The following is a 13,315-nucleotide window of genomic DNA, read 5'->3' on the forward strand; positions in this document are numbered from 1 at the left end:
ATTTTCTTTGTTACCAAAGAAAGATTCTATGGTCTGACTTTTTTTGGACCTTTGTTTATTCATGATCCCAGCCAATTACTTGAGTTTTAAACTCTTTGTTAAGGTAGGGGCCTGCTTCCAGCTTGGAGAATATGCTGTCTGAAGCTTCAGAGGTTCTGTGCAGCTGTTTTCAGAGACATTTCTAGGGACCTATAAATTTTCATTTCTTCCACGGTGGTATGATCAAGGGAGAGGTGTTTATTCCTTTCCTGGCCTGTGCTCTGGTCTATGAGTGACCACAAGCAATCTTTCTGTCTTGGAACTGTGAGGAGGATTCCATCTGTACTGCCATTACAAGCTCCACCGTGTCAGTGCTCCTCCTCACCTTAGGACTGCCACCCAGAACTGTGACCCAGATCCAAGCACGGGAAAAGTAAGAGAATCCTGCACCAACACAGGGATCTCTGCAATCCCCCGCTGATCAGCCACCCAATTCCCACTTAGTCTGTGGCTCAGAAGCTCTGAAAGCAGCCACCACCCTGAGGCCAAGGTTGGGTACTGGGGCTGAGACCGCATTTCTATCTCTCACTTTAGTCACAGACTTTTCCACTGACCTTCTAAGTTGTCTTTAGCATTTGTGGGTTGAGAAGTCTGGAAACTGCCACAGCTGCCCATGATTCAGTCTTCTGAGGGCTGCTCTAGGTTCCCTGAGGCCTGGTCTTTGCCTGCTTGCCCACACTGAACTGCATTCCTCTCCCAGCCTGGCGGAACATACCTTTCCAGATCGACCATCCAGGTTATCTTGGGCTGGAAATTTGTTTCACTCTGTCTTTTTTGTGGGTTCTGCTTCTTTAGAATTTGTTTAGAGCCATTTTTTTAATAGGAATTTGGAGGGGTTTGGGGGAGAGCTCAAGCAAGTCACTGGTTTTACTCTACTATCTTGGCTCTGTCCCCCTCCCCTTTTTTTAAATAGAAAACTAAGACCAAGGTTAAATGACTTGACCTTAATTCATACAAGTAGAGAATAGCAGAACTAGGATTCAAAACCAGGTCCTTCTGACTTCAACTCTAGTAGTTGTCATTCCCTGCTTGTATGAGCTGTACCTCCCCAGGTTCTAAAGTTCAAAATGAAATGCTGCCGTCAGTGAAAGCTAAGGAGAACATGAGCAGATAGTTCTCATATTCTGTATTCATGAGATCATAGGCATATGGGTCAGTTGTTAGTGTTGGTTTCTTATATGGAACCCAAGCTTCCCATGAGAGCAAAGACTCACCTTTTCAATCTTAATATTCTCTTAGTGTTGCTATATAGCAGCAAGACATCAAACATAACTACATTTGAGGAACTAAAAATAATTATGACACAAAAGACAAGGGGTGGTCAATGTTAGATCCGAATTGGCTGCAACATAAAAGAACTCTGAATAATGGGAGTAAAAAACATCATAAAACAAATGTATGGAAAAGAATTTTGGGTGATCACATGGCAAGAATGAAGGATGACAGGTGGATAGCCAGAGTGCTCCACTAGTACCCAAGCAATGTCAGGAGAAAGTAAGGAAGACCACCAGCAAGCTGATTGGATTCCTTATGGTAAGCTTTGGGGAAGATCTGGACAAGAGTCACATCAAATCAGCTGGCATAAGTAAGTTGTAATATATATCACTGGAGGGAATTCTTGAACTGATAGGTGGTGCAGCGGATAGAACACTGTCCCTGGAGTGAGGAAGAGTCATCTTTGTGAGTTCAAATCTGGACTCAGACACTTACTAGTTATGTGACCCTGAGCAAGTCACTTAACCCAGTTTGCCTCAGTTTCCTCATCTGTAAAATGAGCTGGAGAAGGAAATAGCAAAGCACTCCAGTATCTTTGCCAGGAAAACCCCAAATGGGATCATGCAGAATCATATACAATTGAAAATACGATACATACTTCCTGAACTGATAAGATCATAAAGCCATTTGAATGTTAAAAACAATAATTATATATATGTATGTATATATATATAGTTTGAATATATTTTTGTTATTATCAAAACTGAAATAAATAAATTCTCTAAACTGACAAAACTCAACCAAATTTATTCCAGATAAACAACAAAAATGTAGATAAAAAAAGATATTCTCTTCAATATTCCTTTCAAGTGTTTCATACTTTTTGTATCTTTGTGTTTTGTGTACCAATATCTACAAATTGAACTGTGTCTGTTCCTTAAGCCTTAAAAATGAGGAGGATTCATCCGTTTTTATATTTATGACCCAATTAAATTTCCATAAATTTCTTCTTAGCTGCTTTAATTCTTCTTCTTCTTCTTCTTCTTCTTCTTCTTCTTCTTCTTCTTCTTCTTCTTCTTCTTCTTCTTCTTCTTCTTCTTCTTCTTCTTCTTCTTCTTCTTCTTCTTCTTCTTCTTCTTCTTCTTTTTGCCAATTGGGGTTAAGTGACTTGCCCAGGGTCATACAGTACTAAGTGTCAAGTGTTTGGTCTGAGGCTGCATTTGAATTCAGGTCCTCCTGACTTCAGGGCTGGTACTCTTTCCATTGTATCACCTAGCTGTCCCTGCTTTAATTCTTCAATACAACTTTTAGGCCTTGAAAATATTGTAGTGGAAAGAGGTGGACCTGGAATCCAGATATGTGAGTTTGAATGCCAGCTAGCCACTAACTTGCTATGTGACCTGGGGCAAACCACTAACCGTTTGGGGTTTCAGTCTCCTAATGTGCAAATAATAATGCCTGTACTTCCCACCTTCTGAGTTTGCTCCATTGTTATACTGAATAGTGCTGGAGTCTTTTTAATGACAATAGATGGCTAAGCTCAACATTTTTTCCAAATTCATGCCAATTTTTTCATTACCATCTCTTTGTCTTTATTGTTTTCTGACACTGTCCTGTCAATAATAATGCATTTGCTTGAAGGCGTATCTGATTTTTTGGATTGAACTTAAGGGAGGCAATTTTCCTTTATCCTAAGTTTTTCTGTTTCTTGTCTTTCTCTTTAGTGAATTTGTCCACTTAGAACTTCTCTGTTTATTATATTTATTACCTTGATACCTCTCTGGCTGTCATCTCCCTCCAGATTGATATCTATCATTATTAATTACTTTGTGTCTCTCTTTTGCATCAAAACAATATGATGCACGATGAACTCTCACTTGTTTCAAGCAATATTAAGCACCTACTATTGCAAAATACACATAGGAACTGAATTAAATGATTTTCATGGAAACATTCAAACATTGTTCAAGGGGAACACTTCATACATACATACATATACATACACACACATATATATAATAAAATCATCCACCTTCAATTATTAAAGTAAATTCATTTCAGTGACTTTTTCTTACTTTGTAATCAATGATACTGTTCATTGCTAAATAAGGAGAAAGACTGGTTGTTGCCAATATCAAGAACACATCTGCTTCTGTGTTAGTCATTGAGCTGGGCTCAACTTCCTGAAAGAAAAAAGAGTAAATGTTGTCAGCCAAAGAGGTATAAAAAGTAAAACAGAAAGTTATGACCAGTGATAATGCACATTTTCTGCAGCTAGTGAAGTACTGAAGCTAAAAGTGTTGGTGTGATCTTTCATCCTAAAGTCATATGGAGCATGAGCTCTGGCAGGTCTAATTAAGCTGGAAAGTCTTTGCATGTAGGGTGACATTGTTTGAGCCTAGTTTCAGAGAGATTCACTAGCAGGTTGACTGAATGGTGATAAACTTTTCAGGTAGAGTTCCTTTTCAAGACTTGCTACTAGTTTTAGAGGGGTTGTAATCTGAGTTATTAGAGAAAATAACCACTACACACTTCACATGTTTCAGTTGTGTCTGACTCTTTGTGACCCCATTTGGGTTTTTTTTTTGCAAAGATACTAGAGTGGTTTGCCATTTACTTCTCTAGCTCTCTATCCAGCTGAGGAAACTGAGGCAAATAGGGTTAAATTACTTGCCCAGGATCACACAGCTAGTAAGTATCTGAGGCCAGATTTGAACTCACAAAGATGAGTCTTCCTGACTCCAAACCCAGTGCTCAGTAACTGATTCTTAAAGTATTAAAATATTCTGGATTAGTGGGAGCATTACAGTGTAGGGATGAGATTAGGTTAGACCCAGAGCTAAAAGAGACCTTAGGCATTAGTTCAAATCTTGCCTCAGACACTAGCTGTGTGTGTAATCCTGGGCAAGTCACTTAACCCTGTTGGCCCTCCATATCTTCATCTGTAAAATGAGCTGAGAAGGAAATGGCATACCACTTTAGTATCTTTGCCAAGAAAACTCCAAATAAGGTCACAAAGAGTTAGACACGACTGAAAATTTCTGAGCAACAAGTCCCATCCCCTCATTTTGCCATTAAGGAAACTGAAGTTTATTAAGGTTAAGTGATTCATCCAGCGTTATATAGTAACAAATGTCAGACTGAGATTTGAACACAATTCCCATGACTCCGAGTTTTCCTATTTCTTTGAGAAGATAAATGATGTAGTGGAAAATGCGATGGCAAGCCGCATGTTTCAGTGGAAAGAGTACCAGCTCAGGAGTCAGAAAACATAGACTCAAATATCATCTCTGATGCTTAATTTCTGTGTGACCTTGGACAAATACTTAACTTCCCTGGGTTTTACTTTCCTTATTTGTGATGGGATCAGACCAGATAGCTTCTGAGATTCCTTCTAACTGGATCCAGTGAAGAAGTAAAGATGAGATAACTTATTGGTTATGTTTTGGAGGAGGTTCCTGTTCAGATAATAGTTGGATTGGATAACCTCCGGGATTGTTTTCACTTCAGAAATTCTGTGATTCTGTGACATTGGTTTGTTTGTGACTTTAAGCAACTCATTTAAGATCTCTGTGCCTCACTGCCCTTAATGTAAAGTGAGAGGAATCATCTGATCTTAGGTTCTTAGTCAGTAAGCCTCAGTTTCTTACTTGTGAATTGAGGCAAGACCAGATGGCCTCTATGTCCTCCCTAAGGTTAAAATTCTTCAGTGACTCTGAGAAATTGGATAGAAGGTTTCTACAATAAGCTCAGTATGCTTTGTTTAATGAGGTAGAAAAGTAAAATATCTTTCAGAAAACTTTCTGTTCATAAAAAAATGATAAAAATAATTTTGGCATAAAAAGTGGCAAGCTTCAGTTTTCTGTGAAACTTATTCACTCAAAGTACTCATTCATTAACAGTGAATGATAATTGAGACATTTTCATACTTACCAAAGGAAAGAGACTTTTCTCAGTGTGAATTTGCTTTGAGGAGTTCAACATTCTAAGTACTCCATTGCTGACAATATTCATTAGGACAGGAAAGCAGTTCAGTCTCTTGGTGTTACATGCTAGAGAAAATCTATAATCCTTAAAAACAAAACAAGCATGAATTCAAAGTCATCAAAGAGCCAATATAAGTGTTCAAATGGAAAATATACAAATATTACTTAAATTATTAAGACTATGGTCTGCACTATGAGGTATGTTTAATTTTAGCATTTGCCACATTTTGTGATTTTTATCTAGCATGTGTAAGAAATCAGAATTTTGGAATAGGCAGTGAATAGTGCTATTAGCCATTTAGCTGATTTTTGTTTTTAGCTGTATATTTTTGTCACTTAAATGGACTTGAATGTCAAAATCTCCTAGAAGCTAACAGGGCTGAAGTATTTCCCGTGACAAATGAACCTAAGATTCAAAAGAAAGAAAAATTAGGCCTCAGAATAAGATAATACCACTGTTCATCCCAATTTCCAAAGGATAGAAAATATTTATTTTTTTCTGGTAGAAAATGAAAAAGTAAGTCAATCATTTACAAATTCATATATCTTCAAAGCAGGATTGTTGGCACTTTATATAATAAATTTTCATGAATAATTATCTATTATTATCTTATTTAGAGTTTCAATTATTTTTACCTCAAAACCAACATGATCAGCAAATAAGCACATGGGGTTGGAGGGTAAACACAAATTTTTAATTTTTTGTGCTAATAAACCATAAATGTCCCTGTTGTGATAAAAATTTTTTTATTGATTTCATTGATACTTTGATATTGTCATTTTCCTTGAGAACTAATTATAGCAATGGGTATGGAAGTAGCTTGTATACATCATTTGACTTTTCTTTTCCTGTTAGAATGGATATTTGATTTGAAGTGCTCTATAATTAGGGACTTTTCTATGACAAGACATAAGATATAGAACTTTTTTGCTCTTGAGAGCTCTAATTTACATATATCAAAGTTTAAAAAAATTGATAGGATGTTCTAGGCCAGAGGTGAGCTAACTCTACTCAGCAGGTCAAATCTGGGCAGTGAGTTAAAAATGCTGTTTTTAAATAAAATTTTATTCTATTTAAAAATATGAAAACCATTCTTATCTTATAAACCAGTACAAAAGTAGATGGTGGGCTGAATTGGTCTTTGGATTGTAGTTTGTTAACCTATTTTAGGAAATTAGCTTTTGAATGTTGAATGAGCACAAGGTCCTGAAGCTTCATTGAGTCAGAAGTAACACCTACGCTAGTATACAACCTCATTTATCTTACCGTTACATATTTTTCATTCTTGAGAAATTATGTTTTTAATTTAGCTTTTACTTAAAAAGATTATGGGGGGGAAGGAATGGCAGGTAATTCTTATACTTCAAACTTCTCAGAATTGATTCAAAGAGAAAAGAATATATCTATATCTCTCTATATATCTATATACATACACACATTCAGCTTGGTGTAGAAATCTATCTTACCCAGCAAGGAAATAGGAAGGAAAGGGAATAAAAGAAAAGGTGAGGGGGGGGGGAGAGGAGAAGGATGAAAAAAGGGAGGATGGACTAAGGGAGGCAGTAATCAGAAGCAAAACAGACTTTTGAGAAGGGGCAGGATAAAAACAGAGAGAAAATAGAATAAACAGAAGAAAAGGGAATAGAGGGAAATACACGGTGATCATAATTGTGAATGGGATAAGCTCAATCATAAAGTAGAACTAGATAGTAAAAATTATAATCCAATAATATGTTGTTGAAAAGTGACATACGGAGTTAAAATAAGGGGTTTCAGCAGAATCTATTATGCTTCAGTTGAATTTAAAAAGGCAGGGGTAGCAATCATAATCTCAGACAAAACAAATGCTGAAATCGATGCTATTAAAAGAGATAATCAGGGAAACTAAATTTTGCTAAAGAGTGAAATACACAGTGAAGTAATATCAAAAATATCTCACAGCAAGTTTTTCTGATAAAGACCTCATCTCTCAAATATATAGGGGATTAAGTTAAGTTTATAAAAATAAGAGCCATTTCCCAATTGATAAATGGGCAAAGGATATGAACAGGCAGTTTTCAGAAGAAACAAAAGCTATCTATAGTTATGTGAAAAAATGCTCTAACTCACTAGCAATTAGAGAAATGCAAATTAAAATAACTCTGAGGTACCACCTCACAGCTATCAGAAATGACAAATGCTAAGGGCATGAGGGGAAGCAGGTGCATTAATGAATTGTTGGTGGAATTGTGAACTGGTCTCACTGTTGTGAAGAGCAATTTAGAACTGTGCCCAAGGGGCTATAAAACTGTGCATACCCTTGGGCCTAGCCATACCACTTCTGGATCTGTATTCCAAAGAGATCAAAGGAAAAGGAACAAGACCTATATGTGCAAAAATATTTATAGCAGCTCTTTTTGTGGTAGCAAAGAATTGAAAATTGAGGGGATGCTCATCAATTGCGGAATGACTGAATAAGCTGTGGCATATGATTATGACAGAGTGCTATTGTGTTATAAAAATGATGAGGCAGATGGTTTCAGAAAAACACTAGAAGACCTATATGAACTGATGCAAAGTGAAATGAGCCAGGAACCAGGATATCATTGTACATAGTACAGCAATGTTATAATGATGATCAATTGCAAAAGACTGGGCCACTCCAATCAATAAAATGATCCAAGACAATTCCAAAGGACTAATGACAGAAAATTCTATCTACATCTGGAGAGAACTGATGAACTCTGAGTGCAAATTGAAATATAATTTTCACTTTATTTTTCTTGCTTTTTTGTGACATGGCTAAAAAAGAAATATATTTTGCATGATTTCACATGTAAAATTGATATCATATTGCTTGCCTTGGAGGAAGAAGAGAATATGGAGCTCAAATTTTTTACCAAAACAGGGTTTAAAATAATTAAATAAATTTTTCTTGATTCCGCCTCCCCCAAATACACAAAGATTATGTCTAAATGTGGATGGAGTCCTCAGTGATTTAGCTTAAGCTAAATGGATTTTTAATTTCCTGCATATAATCCAAAAGAGAGGCATAATCCAGATCTGTGTTTCTCACAGTATTTTATTTATTAGACATTATTTTGAGCTGACATTGAGAGTTGACCAATTTTCACAAAAAGCAGTTTTGGAATTTAGCCACAAGAAATACATAATTTGTAGTGTTCTAGTATTTTCCTTCATGGATGTTTCTTTGCTATTGAGGGAGAAAGAGTTAACTGTTAAAACAATGGAGTGTATAGTTTATTACACAGGCTGCTCCATGTTTTACACCAGACAATGTAGGGGCATTTATTCATGTCATATATAAAGCTGAATTTAGGAGTTTGTCCAGTGAATGCTATGATTTTCACATATCAAGGATTTATAATCTTGTTATGGAATCTCTCTCTATTAAGGTACATCACAATCATCTATGACAGTGGGTTAGTCTCAGAGAGTTGCATGAGACTGAGGTAGGTTTACTTTCATATTTACATAATTAAAAAGTGTCAGAGGCAGGATTTGAATCCATTTCTTCCTAATTCTAAGCCCAGCAACCTTTTCACTACATTTTATAGTCATTCATAATTTCATCTCATTAGAATGAAGGCAGGGATTTTTTTTTCTAAACCACTAGCATTTAGCACAATATCTGGTACCTAGTAGTACAAGGATAATAGCACATGTAATAGTATTTATAGAGCACCAGGTGGCACAGCAGATAGATCTCCTAGGCTGGTCTAGAGTCAGGAAGACCTGAGTTTAAATATGGCTTCAGATACTTAGTAGATGTGTGACCCTGGACAAATCACTTAACCCTGGTTGCCTCAGTTTCCTCAACTGTAAAGTGAGCTTGAGAAGAAAATGGCAAACTACTCTAGTATCTTTGCCAAGAAAACCACAAAATGAGGTCACAAAGAAGCATACACTATTGAAACAAACGTATAACAACAAATAGCATTTTCAGGTTTGCAAAGCACTTTCCAAATATTGTCTCATTTGATTGTCACAACAACCCTGAGAGGTAGGTGCTATTATTATCCTTATTTTACAGATTAGGAAACTGAGGCAATCAGTGATTAAATGACTTGCCCAGTGATTAAATGCCTTCATATAGCTAGTAAGTGTAAGCTAGTAAGCTATAGCTAGTAAGTTTTGAACTCAGTCAAATTTTCCTGACTTTAAGTCCATCAACTATCTTCCTCATTAGTAAATGCCTATTGATTGATTTTCATGTTCATACATAATACTAATATTAAAACTATAAAAGCAGCATCTTTTATCTTATTGGGAGTTTGGCTAATGAAGTTAATGGATAACTTCTCCTATAAAATTAAAAAGTATTTCATTTAGAAAGAAAAATTGATATATGAAGTAATTTGTCTATTTGTCAAGATTGTGAAGAATTTTGTATTTGATTCCAAAACAAGCTAGTAGATCTTTCTAACTGCCAGCCCATGTAAACTAGTGAGAGTAACCTTCTCTCCATCTTATTAGACAGAATAATATAAATACTTTGACGAAAAGCTGAGAATAGAGACCAACCTACCTCTTTTTTGCCCGATACTATTATAGCTCCATTGTAGGCAAGGTCAGATGTTCCATTTCTTTTTTCAAAGTCATCTACTTCCAAAACTATATTCTGGTGCTTCAGAGAATTTATAAAATCTTCAATATTTGATCCTAATAAACATTTAAGAAGAAGAAGACACCAGAAAATCATTAAAGTGTAGTATTTTTTTTAAACTCTCAAATTTAGACATCCCATATTGTATTAAGTTCAATCTATATTTATGATAGCAAAAATGACAGTGCAAGTCCGCAACAGATTCTGTTAAAATGGCATAAGGCAGGTTTCTTGAATCAGAATTTTTTTTATTCAAGTTTTAGTAATATGAAAAATAATTTATCATCGACATTGCAAGCTTCTTTATTGTGATTTTCCACTTAATAGTATTTCATTTTTTCCAATCACATGTAAACATACTTTTCAACATTCATTTTTTATGATTCTGAGTTCCAAATTTTTCTCCCTCCCTTCCTTCTCTCGCTACTCCCCAAGACAGCAAACAATCTGATATAGGCTATACATGTACAGTCATGTTAAACACATTTCCACTTGAGTTATGTTGTGAAAGAAGAATCAGAAAAAAAGTGAAAAACCATGAGAAAGAAAAAACAAAAAAAAGTGAAAATAGTATGTTTCAATCTGCATTCAGACTCTATAGTTCTTTCTTTGAATGTGGACAGCATTTTCCATCATAACTGTTTTGTAATTGTCTTAGATCATTGTATATTACAATTTTTAAAAGAGATTTTCTATATCCAAGTAATTTATGGAATTAAAATTACATATTAAAAAAAAACCCTTATAACCCATTCACTTTTCTAGTAGTGAAACTCAGTCTTTCAGTCGTCTACTGGTCTACTCCTTCCTCTCAGCTTGCAGTTTCAGCATTAAGTATCTGTTGAAATTATCTTTTCCCTTTCCTTTTATAATATGAAATCATTTAATATGTGTTCTGTTCTGTGGAAGCTTTGCTGAAAACTTTAATCCTTCTTGTAATCCTCTGCTTGGGATACATACTCTCAGAAATCACCACAGACTCCAGACACGTCATTCCTTATACCCTCCTCCAAGAGGTGTTTTTTAGGTTTCTGACAAAGTTTAGGGTTTATGTTTTCTAAGGATCACTGATGGGCTCTCAGGAGCCCAATTGTTCCATTAGTGTTCACAAAAGAATTTTAGGACAGCCACAACATGTTGGGCCCACTATACTGAATTTGTAGAGAGAGATGGATGGGAATCGAGCAAGGTAGACAATCATGTGTTGTTTGTGATCTGCATTATGGGAGAGAAGACTTATGTAGAATAGGTCAGTGGTGTCCAAAGTAGGTTCTCTGTATAAGATAATTCACAGGGGTATGGTAAGTAAATATTAGACTTTATTTTTAAGAATCTAAAATTCAAAGAAATTAAACTTTATGACTGGGAGCAAAGTGAATGCCAACAAATGGGGAGTGACGAAATAAATTATAGTATATGAATGTTATGGCATTTTTCTGTGCTGCTAATAAACATTTGTTAAGCACCAATTATGTAACAGGCCCTGTGTTAAGCACTGCAGATCCCTCCCCAAAAAAAATGCAAAAGACAGCCCCTGATTTTAAGTAGCTCACAGTCTACAGGGATAGACAATATATAAATGCTATGTGCAAACGAATTATTTAGAGAATGAATTGGAAATCATCGATACAGGTAAGGCAGTAGAATTAAGGGAGATTGGGAAAAAGCTTCTTGTAGAGGGTGGGATTCTGGTTGGGACTTGAGAGAAGTCAGGGACATCAGGAGGTGGAAATGAGGAGGGAGAACTTTCCAGGCATGGGGGACAGTCAATGAAAACAGAAATGATGAACACAAAAAAGCACAAGAAGATCTATGAATTGATTCAAAGTGAAGTACATACCATATGTAATGCACACAATAACTACAAGTTTAATGGAAAAAAACCACCACCACAATAAAAGAATCAAAATTGAATGTTGTGAAATTATAATGACCAAGCTTGGTCCCAATGAAGATATAATAAAACACTTCTTTGCAGTAGTAGACTACAGTTGTGGAGCACTGCATGTAATGCTATAACTTTTTTTATAGTTGGCTAGTTTTGATGAACTTTTTTTCTCTTTTTTATTCTTTATTATAAAAGATAACTCTCTGGAAAGGGAGGAGGTGAGGGACACATGAAAAATGTAGGTGATATAAAAATCAATAGAATTTTAAAAAGAGAAATTAAGGTTTATAGATATTTGGTATGTAGGTTAATACCAGCACCCTTAATAAATTTGAATGTGAGATAGTCATGTGTCTACATGGATAGGTGGACAATGGTGCTCTCATTTGTTTACTTGCAATATATTATGAAATATTTAAGTTTATGTGTGCCCAGTTAAATGGCTTAAAAGACTTTATCGTCTAATGTTATGTAAACTAACTCTCACAAATTGAACAAAAGACTTAGGAAAGTTTCTGCAAAGAAATTATAGATTGAAGATAATGATAATTGTGGGAATATAAGCAAACAAGAAAATGGTAGAACTGGCATTTCTCCCACTCCTAGTATGAGCTCTCTGCCAATCACATTATGAGATTAAAAACAATGATGATTTAATCAAATTAAAAAAGAAGTCAGCCCCCTCCCCAATAGAAACCATTAAGAAGATTATTTGAAAAATGGATTGACATCTCTGTTAATGATAAACCTCTCCCTCCAGTGCACATTGTGCCTTGAGATAATAGCAAATGATAACATGAAGTAATGCTTAGTGAGACATTTAAAAATGAAACTTTTAATGCCAAAGTGTTTTGTGTCTCCCACAGAAACTTTCATTTCTGTTCATTTAAATTTGGAAACAGAATTTTAACCTTTTTTAAAATATTCTATATGAAAAGTTTATATGGGTTTTGAACCTGTTATTAAATATATGTGTCTATGTATGTATATATGTATGTATGTATGTATCTAACAGCTAAGTGGCACAGTGGATAGAATGCTGAACTTGGAGCCAGAAATACCTTAATTTGAATCCTATCTCATACTTACAGGGTCACTAGGTATCACCCTAGGCAAATCATATAACCTCTATAAGCCATGGTTTCCTCATCTGTAAAGTGAGGGTAATAATAGCTCATACGTCATAGGATTGTTATTGTGACAGATAACACATATAAAGTGCTTTGCAAGACTTAAAGTATTATATAAATGATAGCTATTATTATTATTACTACTACTACTACTACTACTACTACTACTACTTACTACTATTACCATCACTACAATTTCTTCTATTCTGCTGCTGCTGCTGCTACTTACTACTACTACTACTACTACTACTACTACTACTACTACTACTACTACTACTACTACTACTTTTCTGGATAGTTTGCAAGAACAAACGATTGACATCAAAGAAGACAAAAATTGCAAGCTAAATTTCAATTTAGCTTTTGAATATATGGTGAATGAGATTGGGATATGAATATTTTGATTTACCAAGTTCAACCCAGCAATGCATATCTTCCATTTGGACCTAA

General features: G+C 35.2%; 1 protein-coding gene across 1 annotated transcript in view; it reads right to left on the reverse strand.

The window, feature by feature from the left end:
- Nucleotides 1-13,315, reverse strand: part of LOC110218286 (ATP-binding cassette sub-family A member 10-like) — a 126,319-nt gene that overhangs the window by 43,898 nt on the left and 69,106 nt on the right. Inside the window, exons 21-23 of the mRNA XM_021000906.2 lie at nt 9,770-9,903; nt 5,188-5,325; nt 3,330-3,437 (exon numbers count right to left, since the gene is read on the reverse strand). Of these exons, the coding sequence (XP_020856565.1) occupies nt 3,330-3,437; nt 5,188-5,325; nt 9,770-9,903 (380 nt within the window). The remainder of the gene's footprint in view (nt 1-3,329; nt 3,438-5,187; nt 5,326-9,769; nt 9,904-13,315) is intronic.

The sequence above is a fragment of the Phascolarctos cinereus genome, unplaced genomic scaffold, assembly GCF_003287225.1.
Source record: "Phascolarctos cinereus isolate Bilbo 61053 unplaced genomic scaffold, phaCin_HiC Scaffold_5;HRSCAF=322, whole genome shotgun sequence".
Taxonomy (NCBI): domain Eukaryota; kingdom Metazoa; phylum Chordata; class Mammalia; order Diprotodontia; family Phascolarctidae; genus Phascolarctos; species Phascolarctos cinereus.